Source organism: Fistularia commersonii, chromosome 8 (genome assembly GCF_037954325.1).
Source record: "Fistularia commersonii isolate RoL2024-O1a breed Wild chromosome 8, RoL_Fcom_v1.0, whole genome shotgun sequence".
Classification (NCBI taxonomy): domain Eukaryota; kingdom Metazoa; phylum Chordata; class Actinopteri; order Syngnathiformes; family Fistulariidae; genus Fistularia; species Fistularia commersonii.
Genome location: NC_141291.1, coordinates 3135548 through 3152217, shown reverse-complemented (window position 1 = coordinate 3152217; position 16670 = coordinate 3135548). Strand labels below are relative to the sequence as shown.

Genomic DNA, 16670 nt, shown 5'->3' with positions numbered 1-16670 from the left:
ACGTTCTTCTCCGATCCACCGAAAGAATCGCTCATCTTTTGCCATTTTTTTTTTTCGCAGACAGCTCAGCATGGGTCAAATTACACAGAATCTCTCAGCCAGCCTTTTCAGTTTAAACCTGGCCACACACACACACACACACACACACACACACAAGCTGAATTGTGGGATAGAAAAAAAAAAACATTTGTCAATTTCCGCAGACTCCTGGAGGAAGAGGAGGCTCGCGTCCAGAAAGCAAAAAAAAAAAAACAAAAAACGGCAAGCGGAAACAGAGAAAGTGTGAGGCTGCGGGAGAAAAATGTAAAACAGGCTCGTGGAGAGTTTGCAGGAATTTATTTGTTGGCGAGGCGAGGAGCGAGGAGGCGGGGCTTCAGGAGGCGCTGGTACAAACACTTCACTGTACATACAGATTTACAGAGGGGACAAGATGGCGGATCCACGTCTGCGCCCGCCGGTTGCGTGCGGCGGCGGCGGCTTGCAATCCTGCGCCGGCTCGGGAACGCCAACTGAACCGGCGGGGAAAACTCGGGATCCTCGAGATTTGCGTTTTCAGTCGTTCCTCTCGGCGGGTCGGCCCAAACGCCTCGGCGCCGGGGGGGCGGGAGGGAGTCACGGGGTCACGGCGCCTCCCTCCTCCCGAGTCCGACGCGCTTCCCTTCATTTTGTAAAATCATCTCTTGTCATAAAACTGAAACCGTGGATATAAAATGAAAAGTATATATAGCTCTTTAGGTCCATCATTGTACGGCTGAATTTGTCTCATTCCTCCTCGCTCTCGTTCTCCATGTCCTCCTCGCCGTTGGTCTTGGAATCCGTCCTGTCCGGGTCCACCTTGTCCTCCTCGTCCGCCGTCTCTTCCTGCTCCATCGCCTCGTCTTCCTCCCAGTTCTGAGGGCGAAGGACGTGACGGATGTTAGTTTCCGACCCCCTTCGGGTCGGTTGACAAATGTTAGCGTGGCGCCGCTTTCGTCCGGGGGACGACCGGAGGACGGACTTACATCAGAATCGTTTCCGGGAAGACCTTCGTCGGCGGAGGCGTCGTCGTCGTCCTCGTCCGAAGATTCTGCGCGGGCGTCGCGGGGGATAGAAGTGAAATCAGGTTCCGGGATTAAAAAAAAAAAGCGCTGGCTAACATGTGGACGGCGGTCGGCGCAGGGAGGATCGGGCTGCGTGTTCTGACGGCAGATGACTTTTCCGGCAGAGACGCGAAAACAAACGACGCATTGACATTCAGGGAGTCGGCTTCCCGAGTTGCGCGGCGGCGGCGGCGCCGTCCGGCATGGAAACCGCAGGCCGAGGGCGAAAAAAAAAAAATTCATTTTCTCCCTCCCCCCCACAGCTTTTTCCACCCTTTAAATGCGGCGGGATAAAGGCGTTTACACGGTGCAGTAATGAGCGCTCGGCGGAGCGAGGCCTTGTTGTTGCATTTGGATTCAAAAAAAAAAAAAAAAAAAAAAAGGCCCTGAAATGCTGGCGGTCAAGTTGCCAGGCAACAAGAGCCATGTTTGCGTGCCGTGCATCGCCAAGAGCGGCGGCGGCGGCGGGATGAGCAGCGTCGTCGTCGTCCGCTTTCATCTGATTGGCCGAGGTTTAATTGAGGTCGGAGCCGGGGTCGGGGGTCGAACCCCGGTGACCTCCGTCCTTCCGCTCACGCCGATCGGAAGACGAGGACGGCGGTTTGGAGGTTCTTCCTCCCGGACGGAGGTCCCGCGCAGGCGGAGGAGCAAACACTCACCTTCCTCGTACACCAACTTGGCGGTGTGGTCCACGTCGGCTCCCTGGGTCTCGCTGTCACCTGTCGCCACCTAGAGGGAGAGAAGAGTCGGTGGAGATGTTTGGAGAAGGTCCGGGGTTGGAGGGGAGCGACGTCCCGGTTCCTCCTGAACTTACCTGCGTCATCAGGAGGTAGAGCTTCCCGTGGAGCCTGGTGAGCTTGTGGAACATCTTGACCCGGCTCTCCATCATGTGGTAGAGGACGCCCAGCTGCTCCACCAGGACAGGAAGCTGTTGGAGGACATGAGGGGCGTCAAGGGAGCAGAAGAGGAGGAGCAGATCTTCTCTGATCTGAGGAACGTCGGGGAGGAGCTCAGACTCACCGAGGCCAGGTAGGAGGTGTGGTACATCAGCAGGGCTTTGAGCCACCGCACGATCAGCACGGCCCTGCAGGAGAACACACACACACACACACACACACACACGGTCAGTCACTGCAGCTCCGAGCTCAGGTCTCTCAGGAGAAGATCTAAAGGTCTCGTTCTAAGGGTTCTCCTGGTCTGGAGCACACACAAGGTTCTCCGGGGTCTCAAACATCTGAGAAAACTTGTTTCCCCACTGCACACACGCACACACACACACACACACACACACACACACACACACTCCGAGACGAACCCGGCGAGAAACCAGCGCAGAGGCGGTCTGAAAAGGCTCTGGAACCCCTGGTTCCCGGTGAGGAACCCACGGCGCTGCGTGGAAGCCACGGAGGCCGGCGTGGAGAACGGAGGCCCGCGGCTCTGCCGAGGCCACTCAGCGGAACAAAAAGCGGGGAATTAAGGAATAATAAAGCACTTCCCGCGTGAAGTTAAATTAAAGGGAGATTAAATAAAGGAATCCTCAGGCTCTCCTTGGCGACGGATGAGCCGCTAGAAGAAGGATCTCCTCTTCCTGGGCGAGGAGAGGCGGCTTTAACTTCCGTTCAGGTTGCCGGGATTTTTTACCGAGAGGAGATTCTTTCGTTACGGGAAAAAAAAACAAAAAAACGGAGACCACTTCCACCGGAGAACCCCGGTGCTCCTCGGGCCAGAGGTGGAGAGACGGAGGGTCCGGCGTCCACTTACGAGAAAGGGTGTCCTTGCAGCCTCGTGGTGATCTGAGGAGGAAAGAGGTTTCGTTAAGGCGCGGGGAGAAGATCCAAACTGCGGAGCTCGGAGCCGGAGCTCGACCTCACCTCCTCCACCAGCGGGAGAACGGCGGACAGCGGTAACCGGGACACCGTCTTCTTTATCACCATGTCTTTCCGCGTCTGGAACACCTTCTGCAGAGGAGGAAATAAAACTAAAATCAGTATCTAGTGAGGGGATGTTCTGGACCCTCTGGCGATGGCCGGCTCTCCAAAGTACCAGGAGAAAGTCATCAGCCGGTTTTTGAACCGTCTAGCTTGAGTTTGGCTCCGGGATGTAGCCTTTTAGCTTAGCATTCCCACAGGCAGTGAGGGACGAGAGGGTTAAGTGCCCTCAAAAACAAACCTCTGAAGAAGAAGAGGAGGAGGACATGGACAACATGGAGGTGGAAGCTGCTATATAAGATTTGTGGAATAATAACCAGGGAATCAGAGGGTTGGAGTTTTATCTTCTCCCCGCGCTGCCTTGTGAAGGAGCCCATAAGCCGTTCGCTACCTCTGGACTTATTTTGGCCAAAATGTTGATGTTCCCCTGCGGCGCAGGAGGACCGGAGCGTTTCCCGAAAACATCCGAGGAGCTGCAGAAAGTTCGTCCGGCGTGAAAGAAGCTCACGGCTTCTGAGACGCGGAGCTTCTCCTCGGACCAAACAACCTGTCCCTCCTCCATTCGGAATCATCCAGAACGGCTTCATCTCCCCCTTTTTGCAGATGGAGAACTTCTCCATAACAAGCAGAGGTGAAGAAGGGTTTCTTTCAGCCCTAAGCTCTGAGAGTGTGTGTGTGTGTGTGTGTGTGTCGTACGTTGAGAATGTTGGCGTCTTTGCTCTCCAGGCCTTGAACCAGCAGAACCGCAAAGTTGTCGGTGAGTAATGAAGGTTCTCCTTTGGTAGCTCCTGCCGCGGTGGAGATGGTGGACAGGTCCATCTCGCCCAGCCGCTCCGCTATGGACATCTGTGGGGGAGGAAGAGTCAGAGACCTTCAGCGGAGCGACGAGCATCGCCTTCACGTTTCCCCGCACGTGCACTTTTGTTTCCCACTGTGTTAAAAGCAACCGTGTAGGTGTGAGGAGCATCGGCGGTGCTTAAAAACTACAAATGCCACTCCATTTTTGTAGTCCTTACATTCATTTATCTATGCTATGAGGAAGGAAAACTTCTGTGGACGTTCTTCAGACGTTTTTCCCGTCCCTTCAAAAACACATTTGCATTTCCACCCGTCCCTTTGATTCGTATGCAAAGTGTGTGTTCGGGATGCGGAAGACTGAACGAACCTCATTCGATTCGCCGTCCTTTTTCCTCTTCTCCGACGCCGGCGGGGCTCCTTTCAGGGGCGCCTGGTGTCCGGGGAGCCCCGGGACCAGCACTTTGCTCTTGGCGTTGACGCACGGGGTCTTGACCTGGACGGCAGACAGTTATTCATCTCTAATCCCGCAGAGGCGATGAAATTAAGAGGCCGGTTTTTCCGGGATGGGGTGGTTTTATTGCGAAACCCTTCCTGCGGCCGGCCCCTCCGCACGGTGCGACGCGATAGATAAAGACGAAGCGCAGTCAGGGAGGCCCCGGGCCCGGGCTCGCAGACAGTCAACACGGGAACCGCCGTTATTAAATCTGCTTTTTCGTGTTTTATTTTATTCTTTTTCCCTGCTTCATCTGTTCAAACTATGAGCTGTGAGAGCGGCGCGGCGCCTGCAGCCACGGCGGGGAACAAAGACCTAGGTTTCCTCCGAAAAAAAAGAAGAAAAAAAGAACCATTTCCACAAATATTCTGAAGCCGAGCTGCAGCAGATCTCGCTCCCCGGCTCGCAGGCGCTCCCCGGGGGCTCGGAAATGAGAAATAGAGTAGCGAGCAGTTGATGGTTTGGACGCGTCAAGTCGAGAAAGCCGCCCTGGGAGTAGCTGCCAGCTCACGCTGATGCTGGACCTTCATAGCGAAACAACCTCTCATTAAATAAACCTCTCGGAGAATCCGGCTGCCGCAGCGGCGGCGAGCTTCGCTTCTCCTCATTCTCAAACCCCGGCGGTGACCTCCTGCCCCCCGCAGGTGGCTGCGGCGACAGATGCGCGGGGAAGTGGAAATAGGAACCGAAGGACAGCAGAGAGCACCTCCACAGAGAAGATGAGATACGGGCGCACACACACACACACACACACACACACACACACACACAACTGCCTGGTGTACCTCTGTTATCCAACAGAGAGGCACCCAGGTGTTAGCCTGTTAGCCTGCCCCAGCGGGCTCTGCTGCCCATTGCTGCACACACACTATTTTCAGGTCCAGTTGGTCCTACAAACCTAGATGTTGGGAGAAAAGCCAGCGCACCTCGCCCCCTACTCGCCTGGGTTTCCATCCCATAATATTTCCTGGTAGAATATTCTGTTTATATGCCGTTTAAGCCCCCCGTCCGACACAATAATCACAAAATCCTGCCGGACTTGAGGGATCACGCAGCTGTGGTGGTTACCTTGGAAACCGTGGTTACCATGGAGAGGGACAAGGTGGACTCGACGTTCCGGGTCAAGCAGACGTGCCTCTCCGCCGTGTTGATTTCCTGCGTGGACGACAGAGCGCAGAAGGTTCTGGAGGGGTTTGGGGGAACCGCCTGGAAACCTGGCGTGGGTCGCAGCGGCGCCGAACTCACCACCCTCTCGATGACGGGCTGGATGTGGCTGCCGTACGCCAGCAGCACCTTCTGGGAGTCCTCTGCGCAGACGGCGGCCGCCAGCAGGGGCAGCGGCCGCGGCAGCTCCTCCGTGTCCGACATCAGCACAGTGCAAGAGGGCGACAGGGGCTTCTTGCAGGGCCTGGAGGGCGGAGGGTTCGGACAGGAGGTGAATCCACCGCGTGGGTGGCGCGGCGCTAGGATCGAAAGACCAACATCTGCCCCATGGCGGTTGAATTAAAGCTATTCACTTGAAACACCAGGCATGCCTGAGATGGACGCGAACCTCCTGGCCTCGGGATCGAGGAGCGAGGGAACGCGATGAAGACCGACGCGCTTCTATCAAACTGCAGCCTACCTGAAGTTACCTTTAGGTTCTGCAGAACCTTTAGTGGTGGACTCTCTCCGGGCGCAGAGTTCATCACAAAAAAATACAACAATACCAGGGGAGGGACTCCATTGAAGAGAATGTGTTATGAATTAATTATTATTTTGCAATTTATCAATCAGAATAAATCGAATTTTAATTGGGACGCATTGAAGACATCTAATTAAAAGGGTTACAATTTATCAACTCGGAATGAATCACAATTTAATGGAAAAAAAAGTTTGTTTTATAAATTAATCAATGAGCTCAGTAAGCTTGAATAGACAACATCAGCTTGCGACTGACACAGCAAGTTACTGACCTGCGCACTCGCACAAGGCTAGGTTAGCAAGCTGCGTGCTAACACAAGGCTAACATTGCCGAGCGCCCAGTCCTACACTGCTAACGTCACCGACACGCGACGCTAACATCACTGACCAGTGCGCTCCTACGACGCTAGCATTACTGGCCTGCGTGCTAGCGCTAACAGTTTAGCATTGAGTGCTAGGAGGCTGGAAGGGAAGCTAACCACGCCCACTGGAATCTGTGCACTGAGAAATGTCCCGCGCTGCTAATAAAGGTATGATTAAAAACGTGTCAATTTTCTTTTTTGGAACTTATTTATCTAAATAAACCGCCCCAATATTTTTGTCATGAGAAGACAGGGCTCCGGAGTTTTGGCAGCCAGTTATTGAGTTTCGGTGGAGGAGTAACTGCACCGCTGAGCCGAAGTCTAAACACCGACGGAAACGTGGCCGGAAAACCAACAAGACTCGAGATCGGTTTGACCGAAGAGAAAATCAAGGACCCGGCTAGCATCGATTTATTCCTTGCAATACCATTTACTCCGGTCTCTCGATTCCGGCGCTTCAAGGACTCACCCGTTCAGAAAGTGCTCAAACAGATGCAGCTGGCCATCCTTACACACCACCGCCAGCCTCACGGCCTGCACACACACACACGGACACACACAAAACACTGGTCAACACATATCCTGCATGACTGCAATAACTTCTCCAGGAAAAAATACAGGGTTGGGCAGAGGCGTCAACCTCTCGCTGCACCCCATAACCACCTCAACCCCGAGAGGAAGTGGCGTTCAGCGTATCGGAGTTTAATTTCCTGCGCGGAGCAGCGACACCTCACCTCATCCTTGCTGTTGGAGGGAACGAGGTCGACGTGCCGGGGCTCGTCCGTCAGCGTGAAGGAAACCACAGAGTTTTTGTCCTTTTTGTCATCTCGCACTTGCCTGCGGAGGAGGAGGGGGAGGGGGGAGAACGTCACGTCGGTCGACACAAGTGCAAAAGAACGGGATTTAACGGAGGCGCACGCACCATACGCTGACGAGCCGGTCGTGTGCGGCGCCGGACAGGAAGTAGAGGCCGTTGCTGTCGGGGGATCTCGTGGTGGCGAAGGACAGGGCGGTCACGGCCGTGGAGTGGCCGGTGAATTTCTGCAGGAGCAGGAGGAGAGTCAAGCTACCGATTTATGGAAGTGAATCGTGCTCTGACGCGAGCACACATGTTGGGACTCACCCTGTAAACCTCCTTGGAGTCCAAGTCCCACATTTTGATGGTCTGTCCGGCGGAGAGCAGCAGTTTTCCGTCCGGACTCACGCACAGACTGGTCACGGCCGCGCGATCCGCCTTCCATTTACTGCGGAGACACAGGAGAAGCATGTCTATCCTCTGGATGTTTGTTTACACGCAATCTTCACAGATCAAGACCGATGAGAACTTCAAGTGTGGCTTGAAGCCGCTCATATAACCCTTCCAGGAACGGTTGCGGGCAGCAGAGGAACCAACTTTGGACTCCAGCTCCCACTCAGAGAGGGTTCTTTTTACAGTTCCAGTGGAACTCATAAGCCGCACGCATTATCAGATGGCGGAGTGCCATTTTAAAAAAACTATCATGTCACTGGTTGGTTTTCTGGAGACAAATTAGGGGGGAAAAAAAGCAAGAGATGGAGCCAAAAAGAGGTCCAAGCTCTTCTGGCCTGCTGCGCCACACAGGGGTTTCCAGGGCTCGCAGAGGAACATTAGCATTTTGGCCAAAACAAATGCAAAGTTAGCTAACGGCTAACAGGATTCTTCACACGGCACGGCAGTTCAGTGGAGAAGATAAAAACACTTCGACCCATCGGAGTCCATTGTTATCATTCCCGTCATGCAGAACACGGACGCTGTGGCAGCGTCCACCCCCGTGCTGACCGCGGCGCCTTTTTCTTCTTTGGTGGTTTGTTTTGGAGTGCGGGGGGCTCAGATGCACGACACACCGGTACCTCACTGCCTGTGGGGATGCAACGCTTAAAAAGGTTCCCCTGGAGGAGGCTACTCCCTGGAACCGAATTCAAGTCGTTTAGTAAACCTGAAAAAACATCCGGGATCCAAAAAAAAATATGTGTTCGAGTGGCGCCGGGGCGCGACTCGCAGTGAAAATCACCCGGGTCGACAGCAGAAACCCAGGCGGGTGTGAATGGTGTCGGTGGTGCCGCCGATAACGTGGTACCTGCACCGGACGCCGGGTCCAAACCGCACGTGGAGCATCGAGCTACCAGGCCGGCCTTGAAAGCGGAGCCGTTTCCAAAACGACCTTCAGGAGATCGGTTGCCATTCAGAACGCTAACAGGGCTGAATGGAGAATTTAAAAGCACAGCTCAAAACACAAAGAGTGACAATTTAGAGATGCAGGAGTTACACCCTGGTTGCTGTGTGCATGAAATGAGCAGGGGGGGAAAAAAAACCTGTCTAAGTTTGTTTCTCACCGGATCCATTTTGATTTGACTTGAGTCGGAGGATTCCCCTCCGGCTCATTTGTCGAGTGTGCGCGACTTGAATCGTCTTAAAAAAAACACAAGACGTGGCGGCGCAGCGGTTAGCACTTCTGATTCACACTCACAAGGTCCCCGCTTGGATTTCCACAGAGGTGCCTTTCGCTGTGGAGTCTCCACGTCAACCTGAGTGCAGGATAAGCGGTCTGGATAATGAATGAATGAAGGAAATCTCAAGGTGCGGTAAAGTGACTGGAGTTGCTGCGAGGCCTCAGATAAAAGGCCGACACTGTCGTGCAAAGTGTGACACCAGGTGGCCGAGCTGGGGAAAGCAGTCCGGGGACCAGCTCAGCAGGTTCTGACCGCGCATCCCAACATCTGCACGGCGAGCCCTGCGCTGCAGCGCAGCCGGCCGACCTTTACCGCTCCTTTGTTAGTGAACTACAGCCGGGACGCTTTTGGCGGCAACAAGTAGAGGAAGAGGAAAAGTCAGCCTGGAAACAGACCATGAAGACGGGGTTATTGGATCTGAAAACTTCTTCTGTCGAAATATGGCTTCTTATATCTCGACATCCACCGACGAGTTGGTCCCTGGATGCCTAATAATGTGAAGCCATCATCAGACCCACTTTGATCTTTGGGAAAAAACATCCCCCCGTGTTCAAATCACATCAGACCCAAACCCACGGCTGGTGTCGGCCTTCGCCGGCTCCTCCTCTGCTTGCAAACTGTTCACCTGACAAACGCGCACCTTCTACTCAGTATTTGGTTTTGACCGACACTTCCAACCCCGGGTGAACACCTGGCGTTTCACCAGGCACCAAACCCGGGGGCTGGAGGAGGAGCAGGTTCAGTCCATTTTCACCAAGGGCCTGCTTGGGGCACCATGATAGTTCGATTACTGTTTAAGGATTGAAATGTTGCTTCGTCAGGCAGTCAGAAACTCGAAAGAATCAGAGCTCAGAAAGACACCGGATGTGAACATCCACCTTCTCCTGATCTCTCATGGAGTGTTCAGGTTATATGGGAACACTATTTTTATGCCATTTATGACAGTCTTATGGGGGGGGGGGGGGGGGTTAATTTTAATCACAACTTCATTGCGAGCTGCTCCAATGAGACATACTGATACTTCTCTTCTCTTACCCAAAAGGTTTCCCTTAAGGCAAACTGTTGCTTTCTTGCTGTTTTTATTACACGGTTTCCCCGCCCAAAATCACCCCGTGAACGCAAGCGAGCGCAGACACCGACCTCCGTGTTTTGCCCGTCTGCAGGTCCCACTCAACGATGTTGGTGTCGTCGGAGCCGCTGTACAATAAACTGTCTTCTGGATGCCACTGGACGCAGTTCACTGCTCCGCTGTGGCTTCCGTCCTGAGGGGACGACAGATCGCGGTTACTCACAGAAACCGGGAAACCTGGAGCCCGGCTTACTGGGGATGGACATCAAACTCACCAGGGTGCAGTGCAGCGCTCCCTTGGCCGTACTGTAGATGAGCACACTGCCTGCTGCTGTGCCCATGGCCAACAGGTCTGCCCTCTCCTCCACCTGCCCTGCCTCGGATTTCCTCTTCTTCCTCTGGGGCCCATCCTGCAAAAAAAACGAAATAAAAAAAATGACTCATGACCACGATAATGGCGGTTTAAAATCAAAAGTACTGCACATTTGATGAAAATAGGGAGGTCACTGTGCACATCTGACTCAAGGTCAGATTTCGGATAATGGCCTACAAATATATAAATATAGAGATGGGTGACTGATATTATGAGTTCAGTTTCTTTGAAAATGAAAGTGCATAAATCAGTTTCTATGAAAAACCCACTGCATTTAGATTCAAGTATTAGATGAATCTCAAACACTAAATCCAGCTGGTCTTTGATTGAAGGAATACGACCAAACGTACATACATACAAACATTTGAATTTTGGGGTCAACTTTTCTGAAACTTTTAATGATTTTAATCACATTTTCCGGAAAGTTCGAAGAAACCACCCTAAAGTGCGATGGCCACGCACGCTTCTCGTTCGGGGTGATCAAATCACTACCACTTTACCAGAAAACAAAACTGAAGTAGAAAAATACTAGTACATCCGGCAAGGAGGAGTCAATCGTGAACCCCGAACGATGCCGTGACATTTCCACGCTGAGGCCGATGTTTTCCACGGGCGAACTTTCCCATGTGGGGCTAACATGTGCGTGGCTACGCAGCTGTCGGAGCTAGCTAGCTAGCTAGCTGGCTAGCTAGAAGCTAACACCGAGAACCGAGGCTGGCGAAAGGCGATGAATCCGCGAAATAAGCCGCGACCGGAGGGCTACGGGTTCCAAAAACGCCATTCTTGGTGAGGATAGTGACATTTTTCAGATTTGAAGCGTCGGACTTGGTGTAAAAGACGTTATCCGGGGCCTCGTTGTAGCCCACGTAGCTAGCAAAGGAGGAGGGGGTATCCGCCGCCGCACGTACCTTGACTGCCCGGCATGGTCCCCACTGTATGCACACACAGGTGGCGCTCAGGTGAGCGGAAGGCACGTATTCTTGGTGAAGCGTATTATTGTCCGTGTTCCAGATGCGCAGCCTGCCGTCCTGGGAACAAAGCGCCAGGAATTGCCGCGATTTGGGCGAAAAAACGCACGGTAGCCGCGACGCAGCGCTGCCAACCTCGGCCGCCATTTCTAGAGCGCTGCGTGCGTCTGCGTGTGAGGTTTACACGAACCACGTGTGGAGCCGCGGACATGCGCAGTAGCGTCGGGAGGCCGCTCGCGATTGGCCGCCGCCGGATGACAACACACACACGCACACGCACACGCACACACTCCTGTTGCCTCCGTTGCACAAGACCAGAGGTGGGAAACATTTTGTAGAAAACAGTAGAAATACTTTATTAATCCTGAAGGAAATTAAGTTGTCAACCAGTATAAGTGACCCGTGTCATGCTTTAACTCCCTTGTCTATTTTACCCATTCGCTTCCTGGTTATTTTTCTTTATTTTTGTTGTTGCTTTTCAGACTTTTTAATTCCACTTTCTTCAGCCGAAGGGAATATTCAAATCTTTGTACTTTTTAAGACCTTAAAACACTTTATAGCCTTAACTTTGACACTTTATATTTTATTTGTATTTCTTATACTCCCTCCTTCCTACTATTATCTATTATTGTTATGTTTTACTTGAAACTCTGGCACAACAATTTCCTTCGGGATAAATAAATGTCACTCTGTTTACGTTCTTTATCTTTGTTATTGGTGGTTTTGGTTGTCTTTTCTCACCCTTGCTGTTTCTTTTTCCGTTCTGTTGGCCATCCTTATCCTTGTTGTGGTTTTTGTTGTTCATTCTGCTGCCTATTTATTTGTGGATATCTTTTGCTATCTTCTAATTGCCTCTCTATTCATATTTATTGATACTATAACTATTGCACTGCTGTGACAAAACATTTTTCCCTATGAGGATTGATAAAGTTTATCTTATCCTATACATATAGCACACTTTGTACGGATCAAACTTATGAATAAGATGTACTTTATTGATCCCCAGTGGGGAAACTCTTTTGTCACAGCAGCGCAACAGTTATAATATCAATAAATATAAATAGAGAGACAATTAAGAGATGGCAAAAGACAAGCACAAAGAAATAGACAGCATTGTGAGTAACAACAAGGATAAGAATAGACAACAGAATGGAAAATTAACAACAACAAAAAAGGGTGAGAGTTAGATAACCAAAATGACAACATCAAGGATAAGAACATGAACAGAGTAATAGTGCACACATCTGTGAAAATAAAAAAAAAAAAACACTAATTAAAGTAATAATAATAAGTTGCCGTTTTTTTGCCTTTATGCTACCTATAAACAAAATATGTGTTGGCAACTGGACTCGAGTTTCTTCACTTTCAAGAAACTCAAGTCCAGTTGCCAAGACAAGAAGATTTCAACAAGAATTCACCATGACCTGGATAACCGAGAACCTCCACAGACAAAATATGTGTTGCATTTTTCAAAATCAATGAACAACTGTAGAGAAAATGGAATTACATTTCTCCACGCAACAGAACATTTTGAACCGAAAAAAAAGATGTTGGGTTGAAGGTTACTTTTAAGCAAAATACTCAATGTCTGTCCATCGTGCAGAAAGAGCGACAAAAATATTACAAAACATTTTATTTCGATGTTACGAGAACGCCATAATTTTCAAATTTAAATTGACATTTTAAAAATGAATAAACTACGATAAAATACATTTGAATTAAATACTCATTGATTATTTTCCAAAGCTGCATGAATTAAACGCCGTCAAGGAGCTCCATCCTGTGGGATTATCAAAGGAATATTATATATAAACATATATTTATTCATGTGCAATAACCCTGATTTATATAGATGGATACTACATGTAATCACATACATGTACTTGAAAATACACATGTATACACATTACAAATATTTTCTTGCATACCTTTGACTTTATTTTTATTTATTATTTTGATCATTACCGTTTTTTATTCTCTATATAATGATTCGCTATTTTATTCTTTATCTTTATATGGAGTTCTGTTTTGAAATACTCTGCACTTTACTCTGTGAGCAGGAGCTGCTTTCAACAAAAAGCAATTTCCCCTATTTTTGGGGATCAATATATATACAATACATGTAAAATTAATATCAGATTTTTGTCGTTTAATTTCAAGTGATAACAAATTCATTTATAATCACATTCACAACTGTTGGTGAATTTCCAGATGGGGAGAATGATTTATTGATTAACTCCCATTTGTAATTCTAATCGTCGCAGTCGCACGGTAAAATTCACTGGTGCGCCCTCTACTGGCAGAGGGTGGTACTACACCCGTCGCACAGTTATGACGTCACGCCCGCGCCTTTTTTTTAATCCTCGTCGGCATTTCCCATCATGGCGACCTCCATTCTAAATAAACTGCACTCAGCAAGAGGAAGATGGTTGCTTTCATAGTGTACAAGACAGTTATTTCTAAAAATTGAATTCATCTGTGGCATTCTGTTTTATCTGATTACCTCCCCACATAGGCAGACTTTTATTTTTTTTTAATTAAACTACTGTACTTTGGAGGGCTGGTCATGCAGGTGTCCAGCACAGGGATTGCTTTTTTCCACAGGCTGCTGAGTGTCGGACGAGTAGCTCACAAGGATGTTTTGGCCAGACTCGCCACGAGCAGGAGGTTCTCGTCAGGTCGTGGGATTTGCAACGGCAACAAGGTGCACGGCTCGGACTCACCCGACCCGGACGCCGAGCCGAAAGCCGGGCGAGCCCTGGAGTCTGGGAGGAGTAGAAGGAGGCCTCTGTCCCCCCTGGAAAGGATCAGCACCCTCTTGCCTCCGGAGGTGCTGAGTCCTGACGTGATGCAGCTGAGGGAGCAGAACCAGCACCCCGAGGAGGTTGTCGATGCCCAGCAGGAGCCGAGCCCAACCGATGACCCTGGGACCCACCAAGAAGAGGCACCTCCACCTGGGGACGGTTCAGACGTCCAGGTGGACGTGATGGAGAGGACGTCGTCCTCCACCCTGCCGGGAGAGAGGCTGCTGGCGTTCGGGGAGCTGCTGGTGGCCGAGTACCGCAAGAAAGGCCAGGTGGAGTTCAGGAAGATGTTCCAGCTGCAGATGGGGATGCGCCTGCAGAGCAGCTGGGGGATCATCCTGCACGACGATATCGCGGGACGGGCCGCGGGACAGTTCCTGAAGACCAACAGGGGGGCTCAAATCCTGATCCGACGGGCCAGTCTGGAGGACTACGTGCTCTACATGAAGAGGGGTCCGGCGATCGCTTACCCAAAGGTACCACGTTGGTTTCCACCAGGACGATCGTGAGCTCTCACACGCTCGGTGTGACTCGTCTCTCTGCACCCAGGACGCGGCCACCATGCTGATGATGATGGACGTGACGGAGGGGGATCGGGTCTTGGAGTCGGGCTCCGGGTCCGGGGCCATGTCTCTGTTTCTGTCCCGAGCAGGTCTGCACCCTCGCACTTCCGGCCTGCAAGAACTTTTCGCACACTCTGATGTGTAAAAAAGCGGCGTCACACTCGAGTGCTCTACTCGCTTGGCTGCAGATACGTGTGCACGTGTACCGCTGCAACGCACGGTGCGCGGACAAGCAGTTCGATATCAGCCGATATTAAAAAAAGCAGTGTTTCTTGTGACGTCTGCTGTCCACACCTTACAGGGTCGGCTGCAGGAAACATTTTACAGCCCGCCAAACGATTTTCTTTGAATATTTTAAGTAGTATTTTCAATCAATATCGAATTTAAAAACTCCTTTTGTTTAATTTTGTATGGATGATTACATACAAAATAATGTGGGTACATTTATATGATCGTTAATGATTTTAAAGTTGAAATAAAATGCAAAAAAAAAAAAGTAAATTATTTAAATTGCAATTTTGCCCCGTGCAGAAAAATTATGTAAGAAATGTGGCCCTCCAGCCAAAATAAATGCCCACCCCTGCTCTGGAACACGGTCTCATAAGAGTGTTTTCCGGAGAGGAGCGCTAAGTGGAATTCTTCTCAAGGATGTGATCGTGAAGGTACACATCTTATTTTCAGTAAATTGACAATTGATCGATTACTTTGGATTTGTAGCGCGCTGGAACGAGTTACCGTCCAAATCTGCTGCGATGCAGAAAAAGCGAGGGTTCTTCGCCTTGGAATAAGAGCGTGGCTGTCCAGCATAAAAAGTTAGACCTTATATATTCTCACAACTTTTCTAAAAATGACTTTCTTTCGGACTTAGTTGGATCCAGGGGTTGCGTGCTGAGCGTGGAGGTCAGGGAGGACCACTACAAGAGAGCGGTGAAGAACTACCAGCGCTGGAGGTCATCGTGGAGCCTGCGGCGAGGGGAGGAGTGGCCCGACAACGTCCAGTTCCAGAACGCCGACCTGCGCGCCGCTTCCTGCCTGCTGGCAGGCTGGGGATTCAGCGCGGTGAGTTCCGTTGTCGCATCCATGGAGGACACCGGGTGGCGCCACAGTCGACCGATGAGCCCTTCCTGCGGGAAAACAAGCTCAACGCAGAAACCGAAAAAACTGATTCGCAGATTCGGCCGCGACTCTTCGCTCACGATACAAACTCTTGTGTTTCAGGTGGCTTTGGATCTGGTCGACCCCCAGCTGGTGTTACACGCCGTGATCCCACACCTGCACCCCGGAGGTGTCTGCGCCGTCTACCTCGCTAAGTGAGTCAGGCTTGTTTTTGAGTCTCTGAACTGTTCTTTGGAGGTTCCTCCCGCTGCTGGACGACCCTGATTAGAAGGCCCGGAAAGCAGATTTGACCGTGCAGCCGGAGTGTGTGTGTGTGTGTGTGTTCTCAGCGGCGACCTGACTCGAGTGGCTCCCCGTCTGTCCCCAGTGTGACTCAGGTGACGGACCTGCTGGAGGGTCTCCGCTGCCTGTCGCTCCCGCTGCTCTGCGAACGCATCGTCGAGGTCCCGGTCCGGGATTGGCTGGTGGCCCCGGCCCTGCAGAAGGACGGGCGGTTCGTCTCCAGGAAGCCCCTGACTTTGGATGGAAACCCGTCGGAGGAGGCGGATGAAGGTGACCCCCGCGTCCTCGTGAACGATTCGCTTTCCCCGATTCGGGGTGACGTTTTCCGGGCCTGTGTTTCGGCCGAGCCGTCGTTCGGGGGGGTTCCCTACATCGCCAGGCCTCATCCTGAGCAAATGAGCCACACAGGTTAGATTCAGAAACAAGCAACGCACATTGGACCTTTTTTTTTTTTCCGCTCTTAACTGGTTTGATTTCGGGTTTTTGTGACAGTTCTGCAAATAAATCTCTCTTCATCTAAATCCCCAGCTTTCCTGGTGAAACTGAGGAAGTGCGTGGGGCTCTGAGCACCGAGGGAGAGCGGAAACTAACACGATGTTTTTTTTTACAGACCAGAATGATGTTTCTGTAAATAAACGTGAGAAAAATAAATGTGATTAATTCCGATCAGCTGTGTGAATAAA

The 16670-nt window shown here is 51.0% G+C and overlaps 2 protein-coding genes across 2 annotated transcripts; one reads left to right on the top strand and one right to left on the bottom strand.

Moving 5' to 3' along the window:
• Positions 1-321: 321 nt before the first annotated feature.
• wdr43 (WD repeat domain 43) lies at positions 322-11394 on the bottom strand. The gene is made up of 18 exons (XM_086150482.1): positions 11163-11394; positions 10157-10291; positions 9953-10074; positions 7467-7587; positions 7266-7384; positions 7078-7180; positions 6813-6877; positions 5544-5706; positions 5367-5453; positions 4173-4298; positions 3704-3853; positions 2951-3037; positions 2841-2872; positions 2100-2163; positions 1894-2007; positions 1739-1808; positions 1002-1066; positions 322-891 (listed from the first exon to the last, which is right to left on the bottom strand). Exons 1-18 carry the CDS (start codon positions 11367-11369, stop codon positions 763-765), a joined length of 1959 nt encoding a protein of 652 aa, XP_086006608.1. The 5' UTR covers positions 11370-11394; the 3' UTR covers positions 322-762.
• A 1895-nt stretch (positions 11395-13289) lies between these two features.
• trmt61b (tRNA methyltransferase 61B) lies at positions 13290-16638 on the top strand. The gene is made up of 6 exons (XM_086150480.1): positions 13290-14502; positions 14576-14678; positions 15458-15648; positions 15808-15899; positions 16073-16395; positions 16516-16638. The coding sequence occupies exons 1-6, from the start codon at positions 13789-13791 to the stop codon at positions 16551-16553; spliced, it is 1461 nt and encodes a 486-aa protein (XP_086006606.1). The 5' UTR covers positions 13290-13788; the 3' UTR covers positions 16554-16638.
• The last annotated feature ends 32 nt before the right edge of the window (positions 16639-16670 follow it).